The sequence below is a fragment of the Gorilla gorilla genome, chromosome 16 (assembly GCF_029281585.2).
Source record: "Gorilla gorilla gorilla isolate KB3781 chromosome 16, NHGRI_mGorGor1-v2.1_pri, whole genome shotgun sequence".
NCBI classification, from domain to species: domain Eukaryota; kingdom Metazoa; phylum Chordata; class Mammalia; order Primates; family Hominidae; genus Gorilla; species Gorilla gorilla.
Window position 1 is genome coordinate 77,096,892 of NC_073240.2, and position 23,323 is coordinate 77,120,214.

Consider the following 23,323-nt stretch of genomic DNA (forward strand, 5'->3'; position numbering starts at 1 on the left):
ATACAAATATTGTATTTTTTTATTTTTTTAATCAAAAGTATTAAATATTTGATTTTTAAAATATTTTCTTTAAATATTTGATTTTTTAAAAACGAGGTCGCCCCAGTAAGGAATATATTCACCAAACCACTTTGTCTGTGCTCTTGTGTCAGAATTACTACAGTATTCACCTACAATAAGCTCATTCTGATTTCAGCTGAGAAAACGACTTCATGCGTACTCTGTAGGTTCCCAGAGTCTGTCAAAGGTGCGATTTTTACTGCACCTTATCCAAGGTACAATAGTAGTGGTGAGCCACCCAGCTGTAGTACCTGCTGAGCCAGAGAGGCAGAGGAATGAGAGAGAAGGGGAACAGAAGCAGGACCCTGGCTTAGTTGTGCCCATAACCTGTGGACTGTCCCAAATCACATCTCTCTGGGACAGGCAACTTAAAAAGAATGCACCTGGCTTGTGTTACTCACATAGTAACAAAGAGGAGTCTGCCATATGTTTAATATTTTTATAATCTTTAGTTTTTTTCCCCCAAACTGAATTTTTTTTTTTTTTGAGACAGGGTCTTACTCTGCTGCCCAGGCTGAAGTGCAGTGGTGTAATCATGGCTCACTGAAGTCTCAGTCTCCTGGGCCCACATGACCCTCCTACCTCAGTCTCCCAAGTAGCTGGGGCCACAGGCACACGTCACCAGACCCAGCTAATTTTTGTATTTTTTGTAGAGATGGGGTTTCACCATGTTGCTCAGGCTGGTCTCCTACTCCTGGACTTAAGTGATCCGCCTTTCCTCGGCCTTCCAAAGTACTGGGATTACAGGCATAAGCCATTGTGCCTGGCCTCCCAAACTGCATTTTTTAAGGAGTGATTAACTTCTCTACTTTTGTATTAATCAAATACATATATAACTGTACTTCAGAACTTTTTTTTTTTTTTTTTTTTTTTTGAGACAGAGTCTTGCTCTGTTGCCTAGGCTGGAGTCCAGTGGCACCATCTTGGCTCACTGTAACCTCTGCCTCCCAGGCTCAAGTGATTCTTGTGCCCCAGCCTCTCGAGTAGCTGGGATTACAGGCATGCATCACCATGCTCGGCTAATGTGTTTTTCACAGTTTTAGTAGAGACAGGGTTTCACCATCTTGACCAGGCTGGTCTCAAACTCCTGAGCTCGGGTGATCCACCCACCTCGGCCTCCCAAAGTGCTGGGATTGCAGGTGTGAGCCACCACTCCTGGCCATGTACTTCAGAACTTCTAAGCTGTAGGAGATAGTCATTGCCTTAACACTATTCTAGCTAAAAGCACATAAACATGATATCTTGGTCTGAAGTCTCTCTCTAGTCCAATGTGGGCTTCCTAAAATACCAAAAGGAGCCTGAGAACCTGAAACTGGAAGTCAGCTGACTAGATGATTTTTAAGGCCTCGTTCCACTTCACTGTCTTAGGACTCTTTCTCACCGAGAAACCTCCGTGTCCACACACATGCATATTCTCATGCCAAACCTTGGAGCTGCCCTTAATGCAGGAGTACAATGTGTGTGACCCCATTCTATTAATAATGACTACAAAGAAGCTCCTGCCCCAAGGCAGGTGTCCACTGGAAGAACACTGAAAATTTCCAACTGCTTAACAGTTTATCTTTTTATCATGAAAGCCCCCATGTGAGTTTTAATACATAGTACACAGGCAGACAGAAAAATGTAACAAAATTACTTACAAGTTTATTAAAATATTCTCTTGAGGAAAAAAGGCAACTACAGTAGACATCTACTTGCAAACATGGATGAGGTTCAGAAAGTATTTAATTTTGCTTTTAAATAAAAATAATATTTACCCCCTATTCACACCAATAGTAAGAACTGAATTCTTACTATGTGAACGAAGTTATCATTACACAGAGAAAAAAAATTCTCTTTTTCATACCAGCCCCCCTTCCCACTGGAACATCTTAGTGGGAAAATGACTGGCATTACTGTTTGTTCTTACATATTTGGGCCAGGCAACATGAGCAGCTGACCTACCTGAACCCCAAATACCAAATACAGAGCTTCAGGGTTACTGAAGAGGGGTAATATTTTTCCCAAGCCAAAATCTAAGCTCTTTGGCGGGGGCCTTCTGAGGGGAAGTATGCCCAACACTGAGCCAGAGCAAGAGCCCCATCCTAGTCTTTGCATGCAGTCTGAGCCATCACGGAGTAATCGGCTCAAGGGTCCTATTTCCATCCTTCACTGAGCATGAACATACTTCAAAGTACAAATGTGCTCTCCAAGCACACTCACTAGGTTCCTCTAGATCATATGCAGTGCTGGTGAAGTCACAGAAATGGGCCAATCCTCTTGCTGAGGGAACCACGTGTAGCTCTGTTCTCAGGCTGAAGCCTTTCCACTGAGGCCCATAGCCCCTCACTGTGGTTCTACTTGAGGGGTTCCTCACCCCAGCAAACCCACTTCTCCTAGGGTTGGATGCTATTTTCAGAGTGTCAATTCCTGCATGAGTGATTTCTGCATAAGATAACCTAGAAATGTGTAGGCAGACCCAGGGAAAAGAAGAGACCAGGCCATGCATGAGTCATGACCTTTAAATGTAGCCAAATGAGTATCAGGTGCTCATCACCTGTAATTCACTAATTAATATCATGAAAGTAATTTTTCTCATGGGAAGGTCAAATATGGAGGTGACAGCAAGAGAGAAGGAACACTCAAAAGTGAAGAGTGTGAGGAGTGGGAAATAAGTGCTCTCCCTACACTCGTCAGCTAAGGAAGGCCATTAACCCACAAACACAGCAAGCAGAGCATTCCTATTGAGACAGATAAGCTGGATATGAGTGCCTACTCTCCCCTGAAAAGCTCTAGCATTCTTGGCAAATCCCTGAATAAGGGGGTTTGATGTTAATTTCTTTAGGGTACCTGCCAAATATGATTCCAGGTTATAAATTACTTGAATCACTTCACATTGTGCATTAACTTAGCACATGAGATGCCAAAAACCATGTGGGTTTTTTTTTGTTTTGTTTTGTTTTTGAGACAGAGTCTCTCACCCTGTCACCCAGGCTGGAGTGTAGTGGCACGATCTCTGCTCACTGCAAGCTCCGCCTCCTGGGTTCACACTATTCTCCTGCCTCAGCCTCCCAAGTAGCTGGGACTACAGGCGCCTGCCACCACGCCCAGCTAATTTTTTGTATTTTTTAGTAGAGACGGGGTTTCACTGTGTTAGCCAGGATGGTCTCGATCTCCTGACCTCATGATCCGCCTGCCTCTGCCTCCCAAAGTGCTGGGATTACAAGTGTGAGCCACCACGCCTGGCCGCCATGTGGATATTTTAAAGACAATTTGGACTGTTTCTTAAAAGGAAAGTTATAATGCTCTATATAAACAACACATATCTACTCTTAGAGCAACTTAACTTTAAGTAGGTCAAAATTGTGTACATATATTAACAGTATACATACAAACACAGACACACAAACACACAATGTTTTCTTTTAATAGTTTCATCCCTAACCAATTCTGAGAGTTTCTCGGATGACAATCTAGATAATAGCAATTTCTCTCAAGGCCAGCTTACCTTAAATAAATCTGCAACTATTCCATAATCTGCCACTTGGAAAATTGGAGCTTCTGGGTCTTTATTAATAGCCACAATTGTCTGTGAAATAAAAACAAAGAGTTTGACTTTTACCAAGAAAACATTCCACACAGACTGATAGTTCTATTTTAACTTCCCTTACAATATATTAATATTCTTAAAATGTCTACCAAATAAGATTTGATGCACCTGTGTCAATACTGTAAATTTATTAGAAATTTCCAGGTTGGAATGTAATAAAATTCTCTCTTACCCACATCTAGCCCATCTCAGTATTAAAGAGTTTAAAATCATTATTTTTTAAAAGTTCTTCTTTTGACTTACAAAAAAAAAATTTGATTTTAGGTGAAAAAGTAACAAATCTATACCCAAATCCACAGCCTTTGTAGTGCAAATTATTTTGTCCTTCATGTATTATTTTAAAATTATTATTCTGGAGGACAGGCACAGTGGCTCATACCTGTAATCCCAGCACTTTGGGAGGCCAAGACAGGTGAATCACCTGAGGTCAGGAGTTCGAGACTAGCCTGGCCAACAGGGTAAAACCTGTCTCTACTAAAAATACAAACATTAGCCAGGCATGGTGGCGTGTGCCTGTAAGCCCAACTACTTGGGAGACTGAGGAAGGAGACTCACTTGAACCTGGGAGGCAGAGGTTGCAGTGAGCAGAGATCACGCCACCGCACTCCAGCAGTGAGACTCTGTCTCAACAAAAATAAAAATAAAAATAAATAAATAGGCCGGGCACGGCGGCTCAGGCCTGTAATCCCAGCACTTTGGGAGGCCGAGGTGGGCAGATCACAAGGTCAGGAGATCAAGACCATCCTGGCTAACACGGTGAAGCCCCATCTCTACTAAAAAATACAAAAAATTAGCCGGGCGTGGTGGCGGGCGTCTGTAGTCCAAGCTACTTGGGAGGCTGAGGCAGGAGAACGGCGTGAACCCAGGAGGCGGAGGTTGCAGTGAGCCGAGATCGCGCCACTGCATTCCAGCCTGGGCGACAGAGCGAGACTCCGTCTCAAAAATAAATAAATAAAATAAAATAAAATAAAATAGAATAAAATAAAATAATTATTCTGGGATATTCTAACAATATGAAAGCTAAACTATCTTGTCAGCCTGTTAGTAAGGGACGTTAAACAGCTTTAAGCCCTTATGTACATAGCAAATAGATTAATAAAAGAAGCAAATTACTTATATCTCTTATAAAAGCTATCAAACATTTCTCTTATTTGCTATAAAAATATTCTTAAATGCAGGCCAGGCATGGTAACTCATACCTATAATCCCAGCACTTTGGGAGGTGGAAGTGGGAGGATCACTTCAGCCCAGGCGTTCAAGACCAGCCTGCGCAACACAGGGAGACCCCATCTCTACAATAAAAAATAAAAGCTTATGCCTGTAACCCCAGCACTTTGAGAGGCCGAGGCAGGCGGATCACTTGAGGTCAGGAGTTCGAGACCAGCCTGGCCAATATGGTGAAACCCCACCTCTACTAAACACACAAAAATTAGCCAGGTGTGGTGGTGCGCACCTGTACTCCCAGCTGTTCGGGAGGCTGAGACAGGAGAATCGCTCAACTCTGGGAGGTGGAGGTTGCAGTGAGCCAAGACTGTGCACCGTATGTTAGCGTGGGTGACAGAGTGAGACTCTGTCTCAAAAAAAAAAAAAAAAAAAAAAAAGGAAAAGCTATCATTCAAATCATTCTTTTATTAATATCAGATAGTTTATCAGTACAAATAGTTTGGTATTCCCCATAGATGCTTCTAACACCACTGCAGTTAGACTCTAATGTAGTATTATTTTAATAGATTGTGGACTAAAAATAATTCAAATCTCTAGAAGTAAAATTAAGTTTCTACCTACCTGGCATTGTATGTTGTGAAAACAGCTGGTATTAAAAAATACATTAAGTATTTTGATGTAGCCTGACTTAAAATACAGGCTACATGATATCCAACATCTGTGTATTTCCCTTAGAGGGGTTCCTCAGAGAGATGTGCAGAAGATGCCAGAATGTCTAAGATTGGAACATGGTATAGTCCAGGTAACTGCTAATCCAGAGAAACATGCTACACACATTAAGATGCGTAGTCAGAGACAATAAACAAGTTTCAAACGTGAGCCTCAAATCCAAAGGCACAAGAACAAACAATCTGAATTGCAGGTGTTGATTTGCATTGGCGTGTTTCTCTTTTGGGAATGTGTAACCTGCTTCACGGCGATAAGCAGAGATTTGTTTAGTTATTGATGGTAAATTATTCTTCTAGAGGCCACTTAGTCAGACATCTGGGAGTTTAATCATCCAAAAGCTTTTTCATTATACTATATAACAATTGTTATTATCATTATTACTTTGAGACAGGGTCTCATTGTGTTGCTCAGGCTGAAGTGCAGTGGTACAATCAGCTCACAGAAGCCTTGATCTCCTGGGCTCAAGTGATCCTCCCACCTCAGCCTCCTGAGTAGCTGGGACCACAGGGGTGTACCACCATGCTCAGATAATTCTTTCATTTTTTGGAGAGATGGGGTTCTGTGTTGCCCAGGCCACTCTCCAACTCCTGGACTCAAGTGATCCTCCTGCCTTGGCCTCCCAAAGCGCTGGGATTACAGTGAGCCACCATGCCTGCCTTAAAAGTTATTTTTAAAGAGAGAGCATATAATTGTGGGCAAGGAACCACTACAGTATTTAACAAAAAAGATGTGGGGCTGGTTATTGTTCTTCAGATTATTAAAATAATATTCCTAAATAATCAATTGTAAAGAACTATGATAAAGTCTTGCTTGTATCCAAAGCTCTCTCAATAGCTCCTCACAAGCTCAAGTTCTTCCTCCTTACTAAGCTTTGAAATGCATAGATTGTATTCAACCATATTATTACTTTTTTTTTTTTTTTTTTTTTTTTTTAGATGGAGTCTCATTCTGTCACCCTGGCTGGACTGCAGTGGTGCGATCTCGGCTCACTGCAGCCTCCGCCTCCTGGATTCACACCATTCTTCTGCCTCAGCCTCCCAAGTAGCTGGGACTACAGGCGCCCGCCACCATGCCCAGCTAATTTTTTGTATTTTTAGAAGAGATGGGGTTTCATCGTGTTAGCCAGGATGGTCTCGATCTCCTGACCTCAGGTGATCTGCCCGCCTCGGCCTCCCAAAGTGCTGGGATTGCACGTGGCCTCAACCATATTACTATGTATTAGCTCAGAAAGTGCTTTCATTAGATTCATTTGATTTAACAATCAAATCTTGAATTCCTTCAACTAAACCAGGATTCTAATTAAAATTGCAGCTTGTAGGGAATGCAACTGTCAGATTTAAACCATTCTAATATCCCATTTTAGAATTAAAGACTGTCTCCTATGCAGATAATGGGGCTATGACAACACAGGACGACACAGACAACAGGATAAGACAGTGACAACAAGGACTATATCTTTTTAAGCATTCCCAGCTTCTAGTACAAGGAACGGTCGTAATAAACATCTGTTGACTAGATAGAGATACAAAGTCTTGGCTGACCCCCAACACCAGTCTCCTTACTTCAACTGTTCCCTATTTGCTCTGACGTACACTACCTAGTGTGTCTCCCACAATCCAGCCCTGTTGGCATGGGGTGAGAATTTTCACTGGTATCTTCTTGACAGGCAGAATCTTTTATTTTTAGAGAAGCAGAATTCTAGCTATGTCTGAACTGGTCTGGCTAAAAATATACTTTAAGGCTGCTGGTGTTGGAGTTTCTTTCTTTTATTTATTTATTTTTTCTTAATGCAGCAATCACATTTTCCCCATTGGCACTGCTGTTTTCATAGTTCAGTAAAGAAACCTACCATCCAACTGTAAAATGTGACTGGTTTTGGGCCAGTTCATTTAGAAGCCACAAAGAGGTAGTGCATGCATTTCAAATTAGAAGAAGTTAAGCCTGTTAAAAGTTTTATAATCTTTTATATCAAGCTTCCATCTGAATGGATAAATGCAGGAATGTCAGAGGCATCTCTGACTTCATGAAAGGTAAGTTCATAATTCAAACTATATATTATTATGCATGAATTAATGTGTCATATTCTGAAATATATGTTCAGAATCATTACACAGGACTTTCAGAGTAGTCCAAGTAGCAAGTTAAAATCAAGTGTTTCCTGGCCGGGCGCGGTGGCTTATGCCTGTAATCCCAGCACTTTGGGAGGCTGAGGCAGGAGAATGGCGTGAACCCGGGAGGCGGAGCTAGCAGTGAGCCGAGATCAGGCCACTGCACTCCAGCCTGGGCGACTTCAGCCTGGGTGATAGAGCGAGACTCTTGTCTCAAAAAAATAAATAAATAAATAAAAATCAAGTGTTTCCTTCCTCTACTTATTGCACTTTTTTTTTTTTTTTTTTTTTTTTTTAAGACAGAGTCTCGCTCTGTTACTCAGGCTGGAGTGCAGTGACGCAATCTCGGCTCACTGCAAGCTCCGCCTCCCGGTTCACGCCATTCTCCTGCCTCAGCCTCTCGAGTAGCTGACAGGCGCTCGCCACCATGCCTGGCGAATTTTTTTTGTATTTTTAGTAGAGACGGGGTTTCACCGTGTTAGCCAGAATGGTCTCGATCTCCTGACCTCATGATCTGCCGGCCTCGGCCTCCCAAAGTGCTGGGATTACAGGCGTGAGCCACCGCGCCCGGCCCCATACTTATTGCACTTTTGATAATTACTGAGATACTGAGATATTAAGATGGCCTGATGCTCCAACCCAAAATGTGTTGGTTATACTTTGATAACAACCCAAGAAGTGGGGCCCTGCTGATATATGAGATTGTGAGGGTTACAGGACCAAAGTGAAGCAGACAGAGAGAGAATCAGGGATCAAAACCTCAAAAATAAGTTACACGTTCAGAACCTCATCAAATTGTTTAAGCCTGATATTTTCTATCCACAGATTGTGATAGCTGAAGGGCAACTTAGTGATCATCATTCAATACCCACATTTAGTAGACAAAGAAACTGAGTTTGCAGACAGCACTCATCATGCATTAAGTTAGCAGTGGAGCTATAACTCAGGTTCAGGCCTCTTTCCATGACACAGCACTGCCTCTGTGACCAATAATTTTTAAGGCAGTGAACGGTAGCTTTTATTTCTTTCAGTTCCCAGATCTACGTTAGTGTGAATGGCTTGACTACATGCATTGTAACTACATGGAAACATACAAGGTAAGCCAAATCCTAAAATGTGGAAACGTTTTCTTTTAACATCACTGATGTACAATTACCTTGCTGTCTTTCATCCCAGCTAAATGTTGGATGGCTCCAGATATTCCAACAGCAATATAAAGTTCCTGAAATAAAAGAGGTCACATTATTAATATGTATTTATATTATATAATACTTTCCAAAGTGTTTGCTATTAGCAGTTTAAGTCTTAGGCAAAAGATATGTTAAATAAAATAGAGGCAAAATGTATTGCTTAAATTATGCTTTCCTTTTTCTCTGATCTCCTTAACCTACAGTTCTCTTTTTCCTATGAATTCCTATAGCAGTGGTGGTAAAATAAATATGTGGATAATGAGGATTACTGAACATTTACTATGTGCCAGACACAGTGTTAAGCATTTTACATCAAGTGTCTCAATCTCACAATTACCTGTGAGGTAGCATTTTTCATCTGTGGCACTCACTTGAAAATCACTGCACAACCCATACATGCTGTACATACCCATTAAAAATTAACAACATACACACATTGTATATTAACATATAAACACATATACTCAAATATATTAAAATAATTTTTGACTTAGTTGTTTGGCTTAGTTGTTCGCCTTATCACAAAAGGATATTTGTTAAAATGGTAATTAGGATATGTTTATTAAACTTTGTATTTAGAAAAACCAGAAATACAAATTACTATCAAGAGATTTTAAACACACACACATACACATACAGACACACACACACACACATTCTCTCTGAATAAAAAATAACAAACTTCTCAAAGGTATGGGCTGAACCTTTGTGTTTCCAGAGCCTAACAAAAAGGCCTCCATACCATAGTTTTTCGGTAAATGTTGATGATATTCGTACCTCTTCCTGCCCCTCTGCCCTCAATAATTACAAAGGGAATGATGACTGACACTGTTCTGTCTCCTTATCTAAAATTTTTACAGTGCCTTTGTTTGAAAATAAAAACACACTTCCATTATGAAAAACTTTAAGCACTTTAATAAGTGCTTAATTAGAAGAGCTTACCTGCTTCATTCTGTTTACCAGGTATAACTAAAGCTTCAATTGAAAACCTTTTCCCACACAAAAACTGAACAAACGAGTCCTGGCCTGGGTAGGAGGTATAACTACCATGTAACCAGACTGACACTAAGGTTTTGTCACAACTGACAGTAAAGTCTCTCCTCAATATGAATAATATGTGGAAGGCACTGAAGGTGGTTCTGTTATACTTACTTTTATTACAGGGCAGATACTTCAAAAGCCAATGACAGTGTCAAGGTGGTCCCACCTTGTTTTCTGCACTGCTTATGATCTCATTTAACAATTGCTCAATCCAAAATAAGAGAGCATTTCAACTAGGATCTGAAAATAATGTTATTACCTCCTAATGTTATGATTTTTCATAGCACCTAATTGTATATGGCCACATACAAGTCAATTCACCTCTCAGGGCCTCACTTTTTCCAATTGTAAACAGAAGAGGTACACCTCCAGCACTGGTGCTTGTAAAGAAAGCTCCCCAGGATACTCTGATGTATAGCCAGAGCTGGAGAACCACTACAATAAGTGATCCCTCAGCTCTTTAGCAGCCTGAATCTGACAACTGTCTAGCCCCCTGCAGTACTCCCTGATCTTTACAAGCATGAAGTGTCCAACTGCTCCTAGAGCAGCACCATGTAACCTGGAAAAGGAAACAATCTAGTCCCCAAAGTGAGTTAATCATCTAAAAATGAGATGAGCTTGTTTTTTGAATCAACTTGTTCTATAGTTACCAAAAGCCTGAAGACAAGAACAATTTGGCATAATGAGACTGTGTCTTAGGGTGGGGAGGAATGCTGCAGAAAGTATGGATGAGGATAAAAAGCAATTGCATGCTCTGTGATTCTACCTTCAACGTATCCAGTGTGTCAATTGTGACCCTACATAGTCGGACAATGCAAGAAGGCCCTGACATCATACTGTCTCTCAGACATGGACACTTGCATAAGTAGTAAACTTCTTCCACTACTTTCTATTTAAGATTTAGAAGTAATTCAATAGGCTTTTTTTTTTTTTTTTTGAGATGGAGTCTCACTCTGTCACCCAGGCTGGAGTGCAATGGCACAGTCTTGGCTCACTGCAACCTCCACCTCCCAGGTTCATGCGATTCTCCCGCCTCGGCCTCCTGAGCAGCTGGGACTACAGGTGTATGCCACCCCACTCAGCTAATTTTTGTATTTTTAGTAGAGACAGGGTTTCACTATGTTGGCCAGGCTGGTCTCGAACTCCTGACCTTGTGATCCGCCCACCTCGGCCTCCCAAAGTGCTGGGATTACTGGCATGAGCCATGGCGCCCAGCCTTCAATAGGTAATTTTAAGATCACCTCAGTTTATTCTGACTAGCATTTCATTCATAAAGGGACATTTGTTAAATTGTTAATCAAAATATACTAACGTTCATATTCAGAAAAACCCGGCAAACAAATTCTAACATAAAGATTTTAAAAGCAAGCTATTTAGCTAGACACCACTCTTTTAGGTATATTCTCAAAGCAAGCATTGGAAAAGACCAGTAGTCCTGTAAACGAGTCTTTCTGTCATACATGTCTACAGCAAATTCAAGTCTTAAAAGCTCCATGTGCATTATAAAATGCTAATAAAAATGTTGATTCACTCTGGCAGTAAACATAAACATAATATAAATGAAAATTACTTAAAACCCCCTGTGTCCCCAAAAATGAATTCCATTGACTTTAACCATAAGTGTCACTAAGGAAATAAGAGATTCTGGGCCAAAACAAACGGAAGGCAGGTGCTCCAGGGCCATTTCTACCTTTCTGATCACAATAAATGGTCCAAATGGATCCACATGACCAACAGGACTTTATTTTACTGTCTTGCAAACACGGTCCTCTGAATAAACATAAAAGCACTGAAACAATAACCCAGAACAAGTCTAGGGATTTTGGCGGCTGCTCTGAGGCTCTGATAGCTCTCTCAGGAAGAGAGGCTTTTTCCCTCCTTTTTAAAAAACATGTACAGGCAATTAGACTAATATCTTAGTCTAATTCCTCATGGTTCAGAAAGCATTTTTGTATTTCAATAATAATAATAATTAGTATACACAAAACTCTCTACAGATGCTAATTTATGGGGCACTTCAGATGCTGCTTCACAACATAACAAGACAATCCCTTCCCTGAGGCACTTTCCTTCTAAATCAGATAGTAAGATCATTTGGAGAGAAAGTGAGAGATGTTGCCAGGGAGTACAGCAATTAAGGGTTATACAAGGCGTGGCGGGGGACGGTGGGGATTAAAGGAACCAACAGAAACAGAAAGAAGGAGGGATAGTTCTAGAGATAGGCCTCGTGGCTTTAGAATCTAGAAGAGTGAGAATTTAGAAGAGAATGGATCAACCCCAGGTGGCTGATAGCAGTCTGAGTTAATCACTCTGTGATGCCAAGAATAGGGGCTGTGCGGAGAAGTAAAGCCACAGGATGGGAAGAGGACCAGAGCTTATTCTGAAATATAGAGAAGGGATAGCACTTAACCTTAACACAAACAAGTACTGGCAGAAAAAAGCACAAATACCTCTTCCTTTGCCAAAACCTATAGACTCATTCAAAGAACTCAGGGGCTGAGGTCTAAACTAGTACAGTGGGCTGAGATAGAAAGGGCAGCAGGACTGAGAAACTGTTGCATCTGATGCGGTTTAACAGGTTTACCGTATCACTGTGGTTAAGAACCTAGGCTCTGTAGCCTCACTGCCTCCATTCAAATCCCACCTCTGCCATCTGATAGCTGCATGACCATGGGCCATTCATGTAACCTCTCTATGCCTCAGACTGCTCATCCAAAACACTGGAATTATAAGAACTCCTGCTTTATAGGGTTACTGTTGAGGCTCGTCCTTAGCATAGTATCAGATTTCCCAAGACACATTGATGTGTCACTCACGGGTTGAGGTTTATTCAAATATTGATTTTCTCAGCCCACTAGGTGGCCAGGTGGGCTCCTGAGGTAGCCTCAGGACTACCATGTACAGCTGAGCAGGCTGCACACTGAATAACTCTGAAGGAGGGCACCACTCTTAACAGTCACTATAGCCCTGCATTTTTATTACAATAACTTTCCAACAGATGGCAGTAAAGTAACTTGAGACACCAGTACTTTATAATTTGTACAAAAGAGTTGTGTGGACTTGAAGTACTGGGTGGCCAGAATCCCATGTGGTACAAATATTCTAACTAAGTGTACCATAATAGGAAAGAGTTGAGCAGCACTGGGTAACTGATTTTACTGTTGTTGATATTCTTACTGTACCTTACAGGTAATATAAAGATGACTAATTCTCTGTGCCCTGTCCTCAAGAAGCTCACAGTCTAACAATTACAGGTTACGGCAAGGTCACAAAAATCTGTAATCCAATAAAGGAAAATGGAAAAGAGGTGTGATAGAGCTACAGTCTCTCATCAGCCCCTCACTTTCCTACCTGCCACTGAGAAGTGGAAAAGCCATTAGGAGCAGAAAACAGATTAGGGGACAGTATCTTTACCTTCTGCCAAACAGGGGCCCACTTTTGCCATCTATCCCCATCTGTTCCTGCTCCCTTAAGTCCTTTAGACAAAACAAGCTTTTAAAGCAGGTTTTAATGGTCCTGGCTTAACGATAAAACTGCATGTCTGAGAATTAGAGGGATGATTGGAATGAAATCTTCAGACTTTTACAGAAATCTAACCAACCTGTGGATTCAACATGGCTAGTGTTCTCTGGTGGATGATTAGGTTTTTGGCTGCTTTCTTCAGAAAGTAAGTATATACTAACATCATTCCTGCTTTACCCAAAACACGTGCCCAAACCTGGAATTCTAAGATGTATTATCTGAGCTCTGCTTTTCCAGAATTTCATGTAGAAGCTAAGGGGAAAACTGTCCTCTGCTACATTGCATTTTCGCTCATCACTGTTAAGCCCCAAACAGAGTTATTCGATACATCTATACTTATATATCTTGTAAGCCACATATTTAATGTTAAATTTTCTAGTGGCCACATTAAAGTAAAAATAAACAGGTAAAATTAATTTTTAATAATGTAATCTTAGGTCAGACTAATTATATTTCAAGTACCCAATAATCACATGTGGCTTAGAGGTTATCATACTGGGCAGCACAAATCCAAAATAATCATAGAACAAACTAAAGAGCCTTCTTGTAAACTCCACTAGGGAACTGTGGACTATGGTCTGACAACAGATCTAAAGACAGAATGGCATTGTCTTATGTATCTGTGTTGCTTCTGTTGGCTCAGAACAAGACCATTTACAGGTTCTTTTATGCTCAATGGGAACGTGAACCAAAAAGGAAAGTCAGCAGTGTGGCAGAGCTGAAGATTAGCATTAGAGGCAGCAACATTAAACAAGAGTAGCCAATATAGAGTCACAAATAGATGACAAAAATCTATCAAATTTCAGGTGGTGTAACCCATTATAGGAAAACCAAAAGCAGATGAAAACTACTGGTTTAACATGATCAGTTTATACTCTGAAAAAGCAACTCTCTATCAAATTTTGTTCTCCAGTAACTTATATTTAGTTCTTAAAACTCTAGATGGACCTGAAAAATATTTCCTCAAAAACTCAGTTCTAAAAAAGATTTTAAAAGTATCTGAAATATGTGAGTCAAAAAAATTAAAATGGAAATTTAAAAATACATGGAACAAAACACCAAAAAAGGAAAGGTATATCAGAACATGTGGGATGCAGCTAGAGTGGTATTTAGAAAGAATGATTGATTTTGAGACAGAGTCTCACTCTGCTGCCCAGGCTGGAGTGCAGTGGCACGATCTTGGCTCGCTGCAACCTCTGCCTCCTGGGTTCAAGCGATTTTCGTGCCTCAGCCTCCTGAGTAGCTGGGATTACAGGAACGTGCCACCTCGCCCGGCTAATTTTTGTACTCTTAGTAGAGATGGGGTTTTGCCATGTTGGCCAGGCTGGTCTCGAATTCCTGACCTCAGGTGATCCACCCACCTCGGCCTCCCAAAGTGCTGGGATTACAGGCATGAGCCACCATGCCTGGCTGATACTTAGAAGGATTTATAACCTCAAACGCATATTAGAAAACAAGGATGATGGAAAATTAGTAAGCTCAGATCTCAACTCAAGAAAGTTGAAAATGAGGAGGTAAAAGAAACCACTACATTATTCAATCATTACAGTTAAATAAATAAGAGCTGGGTTCAGATCCTGACTCTCCCACTTACCAATCTGCATTCTTGAGCAAGTTATTCAATCTCTCAAAGGCTCAACTGCGGTTATGTGTAAAATGGAGACAAATACCTGCAGCTAATAGGATTGTTGTGATGATGAAAATAAGATGCACATAAAGTACTCAAAATATTTCTATAATATTATTTCTAAAATGATCACCAAATCTCTAAACTAGAAGGCATTTTTAATGTTATAGTTCTAAACAGAAAAGGAGACAGCCAACTGTCAAAAATTTCACTTTAAAATGGTAACTATTACTATCTATATATATCTATAGTCAAGAAAGTTGTTACTAACTTGACACAATTCTTCCAGGGGAGTGTACTGGGAAAAATTTTCTTTGACAGCTGTTAGTTTCTTCTTTGCATTTAGTACTGACCATAAAGTTAGAATTTCTGCCCAGCTTCCTAGCCAGTGCTTGCCTAGGAAGTTGGGATGATTTCTTTACAGATTTCTAACACAATCTTTGTGCAAGGATACATATCCCAGATGCAGGTACTAAGACATATCAAGTTGATATTAAAAATATAATACATATGAAGTTGAAATTATGTGAGTTTATGATATAAAATCATAAATTCATGTTTTTCTGGAATTGGAACAGTATTCTGCCTGCAGCAACTTCAGATCTGCTTTACTTTAAACAAAGTAGAATGGAGAGATTTAAATGTTTACTTTTTGTTTATATGAAATACGAATATGAGTAGGGTGGTTAAATCTGGAGCATTCAGAGCAGAAATACCATGCCAATATTGTTTCCTCTCTTAAAAAATCAGGTTTTAAACTTTTCTGCCAAAAGTGTTCCTTTCTAGATAGAGGTAGGGAAGGAACATGAAAACTTACATTTCTTTAAATAAATAAAAATTTAAACACATCATGTAAGTGGTTCTATCTAGAATTCAGAGATCCAATGTTATGTGCTCAAAAAAATAATACCCCTAAGACTGCCTCAACCAGGACAAGAGTTATACAGAATGGCAAATGCTTTCTCAACCTTCTTTTCTCAATAGACTACACAGCCATAACCTTAAACAGCAACTGTTATAGATAAAACATAATATACATATACATAACAAATGCCAGGTTAGGAGTTAAATGAATTTATCATAGCAAATAATGAATGTGTCTTTGGGAAGTAGATTAACCAAACTATATTTTCTAATTATTGGAGCCTCCTGTGCATTAATATTGCATATTTCATCCTGCTGCTCATTTAAAAGGCCAAACTATTTCCTTTGTTTGCCAAATCCTGTTTAAGTCTCTTCTCTTTTTGGAAGAGGCCCCAAAACTCAAAGTACAACTATCTGTGGCTCTTTTCTCAAACAGCTCTCTGCCTGTATTATGAAATTCTCAGGTGGGATTCTGGCTAAACTGAGTTTCACATGAAGGGAAGATTTTACCCATACTCTTGGTTTGAAGCTGAAACTATATCCCATCCATCAGACAACACCCCTGTACTAAGATTAGCTCCTGTTTTATTAGAATTCAAGACAACACACTAGTCATCACAGCTATATGTACTGTCTATGTTACGCCAGTAACTATGCTGTACTTTATACACACGACCTCATTTAACTATGACAACAACTCTATAGGGTAGAAATGATTCCTATTTTATAGAAGAGAAAGCAGAGGCTCAGGCAGGCTTGCTGAGTTGTCCAAAATTATACACACCTAGTAAAAGGCAGGTCTCCCTCCCCAGCTTTACTGAGGTATATTTGACACATAAAAATTATATATATTTAAAGTATACAATGTGATGTTTTGATATAGGTAAACATTATGAAATAATTACCACAATCAGGCTAATTAACATATCTATCACATCACAATTACTTTTTGTGGTGAGAACACTTAAGATTTACTCTCTTAGCAAATCTTAAGTATACAATCCACTCTTATTAACTATAGTCACCATTCTGTACAATAGATCCCCAGAATTTATTCATCCAGCATAACAAATTTTGTATCCTTTGACCAACATCTCCCCATTTCCCCCACCTCCCAGCCCCTGGAAGCCACCATTCTACTCTCAAAAGGCAGGCTTCTTAACCTAGGTTGATTCTAAATTCAGCACTTTTTCTATACCACATATGACTCAATATTATTACTGTATTGGTAATATGCTTTAGCTGAAGTCACCAGTCTGTTAAAAGTCCACAAAGTATATTTATCTTAGAGAAAGATCCCTAAAACAAGATGAGACCTGGTGAAGAGCCAACTGAAGTTTGTACATATTAAAAAAAAAAAAAAAGTATTGTCAATTTTAGCTAACATTAGCTTTTACTCCATGTTACTAAAAGTATCAGTTTGTACATTAGCTCTGGGTCTCCTTATCATGAATAATGACAAGCTACACTGTTTAGATTTATTGCTCTATCAACCACTTGCATGTCAATTAGAAAGCCTCTAATGCACACCCACCACACACATGCACCAGCTGGAAGCCCTTCAAGGAGACTGACTCACAAAAGAGGCAAGGCTCTGAAATTATTTTTGTTGTTATTGTTGATGGTGTTTCTTTCTTTTAATTTATGTAACCTGCACTGAAAACTAATACTTTTCAGCTAAAGATTTTGATCTGGCTTTCAATGAAGTCAATATCTGGTTCCAAATAACTGCTAAAGGGAAATGTCTAGAGGCAAAGCCAGAAAGTGCATTTGGAAGAAAAGCAGGGGCCCTTATCTAGCCTCTGAAGATTTTTCACATGAATGGAGATTCCATGGCTCAGTAGAGGGACTTGGTTCTTTTTAGTGATAGAATATGTAGTCAAAGATTCTTTGAAATCTTAAATTCAAATTCATTCTTAGATATAAGCTCCTCCATATTCTTTTAACCAGCTTACCTTTTCTCCCAGGATGTATAGGGAACTAAGCAAATGTCTTCTTCACATCTAGTCTAATATGTCCAAAGCAGGTGGGATGTATATCACTAGCACACACTTCATTATGTACCTCACATTTTTTGTTCAAAATGTAAATTTAATAACCCAGTTGCTTAACTACAAAGTTAAAAGAATTTTTTTAAAACAAGGACGTTAACTATATTGTGAAACGCAATTCAAAAATTTAAATGTAAACCAGAAAAAAAGTGAAATTTCAACCCTTGGCCTTTTAATGTTTTCTAATTGTAGATTTCAATTATGCAAGATGTATAGGACCTGAAACAAGTTTTTTTTTTTTCTTAAGAGAATAGTTTCACATTCAAATATAACTTCAGCTGTGCTCAGTGGCTCACGTCTATAATCCCAACTACTTGTGAAGCTGAGGCAGGAGGATTTCTTGAGTCCAGAAATTTGAGGCTGCAGTGAACTATGGTCTCATGTTGCCATACTCCAGCCTGAGCAACAGAATATGACCCCACCTCTAAAAATATTAATAATAATAAATTAAATATAATTTTGATATTTAACAATTTTATAATTAAATGCTTTGCATTTACCTAATTTGCTTCTATACTAGTTCAGAGATTTTCCATTGTGGGAAAATACACTTTAAGTGTACCTGAAATTATGAAAAGCCAAGTATATTATTATATACTTACCTAAAACTATTCAGACAGTTAATTTACATTGAAATATTTGTGTCTATGACATCAAAATACTTGAACATGTAATCAAGTCTATTACAAAGCTTTGCATTTTAGCAGGTCAAATAAAAACTTTATTTGAAGGCTGGGTGCAGTGGCTCATGCCTGTAATCCTAGCACTTTGGGAGGTCGAGGTGGGAGGATCGCTTGAGGCCAGGAGTTTGAGACCAGCCTAGGCAACACAGCAAGACCCCATCTCTACAAAAAATAAAAAACAAATTAGCTGGGTGTGGTGGGACACATCTGTGATCCCAGCTACTTGGGAGGCTGAAGCAGGAGGATCACTTGAGCCCAGGAGGTTGAAGCTGCAGTGAGATGTGATGGCACCACTCCACTCCAGCTTGGGTAATAGAGTGAGACCCTGTCTCAAAAAAAGTTTATTTGGCTGGGCGCAGTGGCTCACACTTGTAATCCCAGCACTTTGGGAGGCTGAGGCGGACGGATCACGAGGTCAGGAGATCCAGACCATCCTGGCCAACACAGTGAAACTCTGTCTCTACTAAAAAATACAAAAAATTAGCCAGGCATGGGGGCGGGCCCCTGTAAGTCCCAGCTACTCGGCAGGCTGAGGCAGGAGAATGGCATGAACCTGGGAGGCGGAGCTGGCAGTGAGCCAAGATCACACCACTGCACTCCAGCCTGGGCGACAGAGTGAGACTCCATCTCAAAAAAAAAAAAAAAAAAGTTTCTTTGACTATCAAATTTTTTTTTTTTTTGAGATGGAGTCTCGCTCTGTTGTTGCCCAGGCTGGAGTGCAATGGCATCATCTCGGCTCACTGCAACCTCCGCCTCCTGGGTTCAAGTGAGTCTCATGCCTCAGCCTGCTGAGTAGCTGGGACTACAGGTGTGCGCCACCATGCCTGGCTAATTTTTGTATTTTTAGTAGAGACAAGGTTTCACCATGTTGGTCAGGATGGTCTCGATCTCTTGACCTCAGGATCCCCCCGCCTTGGCCTCCCAAAGTGCTGGGATTACAGGCGTGAGCCACTTCGCCTGGCCAACTATCAAAATTTTTTATCAACAAAGTTCTTTAATTGATCCAAGTCAAAACATGCTAAATTATACATTTCTAAGTAGAATTTTGGAGTTGTAAGGAACCTTTGAAATTATCTATGAGATCTCTTTATTTCATCAATGATAAAAATCAAGGCCCTGGGAAACAGAGCTGCCACCCAAACCTAGGTCTCCTGACTTCCAAGTAGTATTCTTTCCATTCACCAAACTGCCTCCTTTCCCAAATCACTAAGAGCTGGCCACTGCTTACACATAGCTTTTCTTGACATTTATTCATAACTTCTATGTCAAGAAGTTTATGAGAGCTACAAAGCAACCAGAGGAAACCAATTTGAAGGTTCCTCAAAAAGTTACACATAGAACTACCATATGTCTCAGCAATTCCAATCCTAAGTATATACTCAAAAGAACTGACAAGAGGGACTCAAACAGATACTTGCATGTGAATGTTCATAGCAGCATTATTCACTATAGCTAAAAGGTGAAATAAAACAACCTAAGTACCCATTGACACATGAATGGATAAGCAAAATGTTTACAGATGACTGGACCATAAAAAGGAATTAAGTTCTGATACATGATACAATATGATGAAATGTGAAAATGTGCTAAATGAAAAACGCCATCATAAAAGGACAAATATTGTTTGATTCAACTTTATGAAATATCTAGAATAGGCAAATTCATAGAGACAGAAATAGATTAGCAATTACAAGGGGCCAAGGTAGAACGTAATAAGTTATTGCTTAATGGGTACAGGATTTCTATTTGGGGTGATGAAAACTTTCAGAAATAGAGTAGTGATGGCTGCACGTTGTGAATGTGGTTGAAGTCACTAAATTGTACACTTAAAAATCATTAAAACAACTGGGTGTGGTGGTTCACACTTATAATCCCAGCACTTTGGGAGGACGAGGTGGGTGGATCACTTCAGGCCAGGAGTTCGAGACCAGCCTGGCAACATGGTGAAACACTGTTTCTATGAAAATTCAAAAATTAGTTAGGCTTGGTGGCACATGCCTGTAGTCTCAGCTACTTGGGAGGCTGAGGCAGGAGAATTGCTTGAACCCGAGATGGCACCACTGCCCTCCGGCCTGGGCAGTAGAGTGAGACTCCATCTCAAAAAAAAGAAAAAGAAAAAGAAAAAAAATCGTTAAAACAGCAAATTTTATATTTTACCGCAATAAAATAATCACTAGAAACCTTGACAGAAACCATCACAGAATTTCCCATGTTTAAAAAACTTCATTCTAGAATCTTGTGCTAATTATTAAAAATTATTTACATTAAAAATAATAATAAGGAAAACCAGGTATAGGATTTATAGAAATTCACTGTACTGTCTTCAAAATTTTTCTTTAAATTCAGGCCGGGCGCAGTAGCTCACGCCAGTAATCCTAGCACTTTGAGAGGCCGAGGCGGGCGGATCACAACGAGGTCAGGAGTTTGAGACCAGCCTGGCCAACGTGGCGAAACCCCGCCTCTGCTAAAAACACAACAATTAGCCGGGCGTGGTGGTGCACACCTGCAATCCCAGCTACTAGGTAGGCTAAGGCAGGGGAATCACTTGAACCTGGGAGGCAGAGGTTGCAGTGAGCCCAGATCATGCCGCTGCACTCTGGCCTGAGCGACAGAGCAAGACTCCGTCTCAAAAAAACAAGAACAAACAAACAAAAAAAAAAACAAAGTTTTTTTCTTAAAATCCAAAACCGTTCTCAAAATTATTATTATTATTATTGTTATTATTATTAGTTTTTTTCAGACAGAGTTTCACTCTTGTTGCCCAGGCTGGAGTGCGATGGTGCGATCTCAGCTCACCACAACCTCTGCCTCCCAGGTTCAAGCAATTCTCGTGCCTCAGCCTCCCAAGTAGCTGGGATTACAGCATGTGCCACCACTCCCAGCTAATTTTGTATTTTTAGGAGAAATAGAGTTTCTCCATGTTGGTCAGGCTGGTCTCGAACTGCCAACCTCGGGTGATTTGCCCGCCTCAGCCTCCCAAAGTTCTGGGATTACAGGCGTGAGCCACCACATCCAGCCCTCAAAATGTTTATTTAAGAGAAAGCTATCTGAGTTGTGAAGTTCAGACCAAAGACTTATGAAAAACTCATTTAAGCACCTTCTAAAATTGTAAGAATTGGAGTAGAGCTTGTAATACGGAAAATAGTAATGCCAGTTAAAAATAAATTTACTATGCAACCTAAGATCCTCTAAAATAATCTCACTTTAAGGAAGTGGAGTATACCCTCCTGTCCCAAATACTATTTCCCAAATTTCCTTTCAGACTAAGTTTGGTTAATATTTAGTTAAACGATGTTATTAAACTCTTCTTCTCTACACCTCAGTGCTTGTATCTTTGGCCTTGAGGTGAACACAGTACTGAATTACATATGCTAAATGACCAATTATCCATTGAATCAACATTTTCTAGTAAAGTGTCTCATGTTCTTTGACATTCATGTGCCCATTTATCATACCTGAAACTATATGAGAAAATACATTGGTTTTTATAGGAAAAAAAAACAAAATTACATAGAATAAGAATAGAAATTTAGAATAGTTTTATTTCTTTCAAGTTACCACACCAACACAGCTACGACAAAGACTCTTGTCTACTCTTATTGATTTTCATGTCAGCTGTTAAATTAGATTCACTATCTACAAGACATATCAATTTATCATTATTGGTGGCATGCTTTTAAACAGTTACCATATATATGTAAAAAGGAATTCAACACTCTCTGAAACTTACAATTTTTAACTTTATATAATAAAACGATAATGGATAAAGAACTTCACTGATATTGGACCTCTGGAATAAATGTTTAGAGAAATCAGTCTAGTAAAAATTAGCTGAGAAGACAAACCAAAGATATAATTAAAACTCCTAGTTTTTTGGCAATTAAGTTTTTAACTATTGTACAACCAAATAATTTATATATACAAACCACAGTTTATAAATTCTACAACTTCTTCTTTGTCGTTTTAAACTTCACTGTATGGGCTTTGATAATCCAGGCCATGTAATTACCTTTAAGAAGCATGCTTAGGGTGTTTTCTGGACTACAGGTCCATACAGCATTTCTCTCTGTCCTCTTGGGAACAAAACATCAATTGCTTTCAGCTAAATGCACTCACATATGAATATTTTAGTACAATTTAATGCTTCTATACCAACCCCAAAGGAACAGAGCATCAATTTGTGAACACAGTTCTCTTGGAGTTAAAAGCCAAGCTAGATAATGCAGTATGAAAGCAGCTGTCAATCTTCAGCTTTTTAGCAAGTTAGAAAGGCAGCCCATAAATTCAGTCCCAGCTGTATACAAGTAAGTCTATAAAGTTTGTTCCTACACAGACTTTTCAACAATAGTGAATTTTCAAAAGAGAACCCAGAAACAAAATTTATTATCTTGATACATTTTTCAAAAACTGCTTATTCACCTGGTAACTTTAAACTGACTTCTATTCACTTAGTCTCACCATTATGAATGGACAGTTGGTCTGTTAGTAAAATACCAAAATATACACAAAATAATCTACTCCCACTAAGAAGTTGCACTAAACGTAAGAACACATTTCCCTGGCATTAGAAAACAGATTCTTTAATAATTGCAATATGCTTATATGTTCAGATGGTTAGGAAGGTAAGGTCAGCACCATCAAAAAAGCTAATAGAAGGCAATCTAGAAATAAGTATTAAATGGAAACTACCACCAA

General features: G+C 39.5%; 1 protein-coding gene across 2 annotated transcripts in view; it reads right to left on the reverse strand.

Annotated features, from left to right (window-relative positions):
* ETFA (electron transfer flavoprotein subunit alpha) overlaps nucleotides 1–23,323 on the reverse strand; it is a 101,832-nt gene that overhangs the window by 6,041 nt on the left and 72,468 nt on the right. For both annotated transcript variants that reach the window (XM_031002196.3, XM_031002195.3), the window contains exons 10-11: nucleotides 8,807–8,872; nucleotides 3,548–3,628 (exon numbers count right to left, since the gene is read on the reverse strand). In XM_031002196.3, the coding sequence (XP_030858056.1) occupies nucleotides 3,548–3,628; nucleotides 8,807–8,872 (147 nt within the window). The remainder of the gene's footprint in view (nucleotides 1–3,547; nucleotides 3,629–8,806; nucleotides 8,873–23,323) is intronic.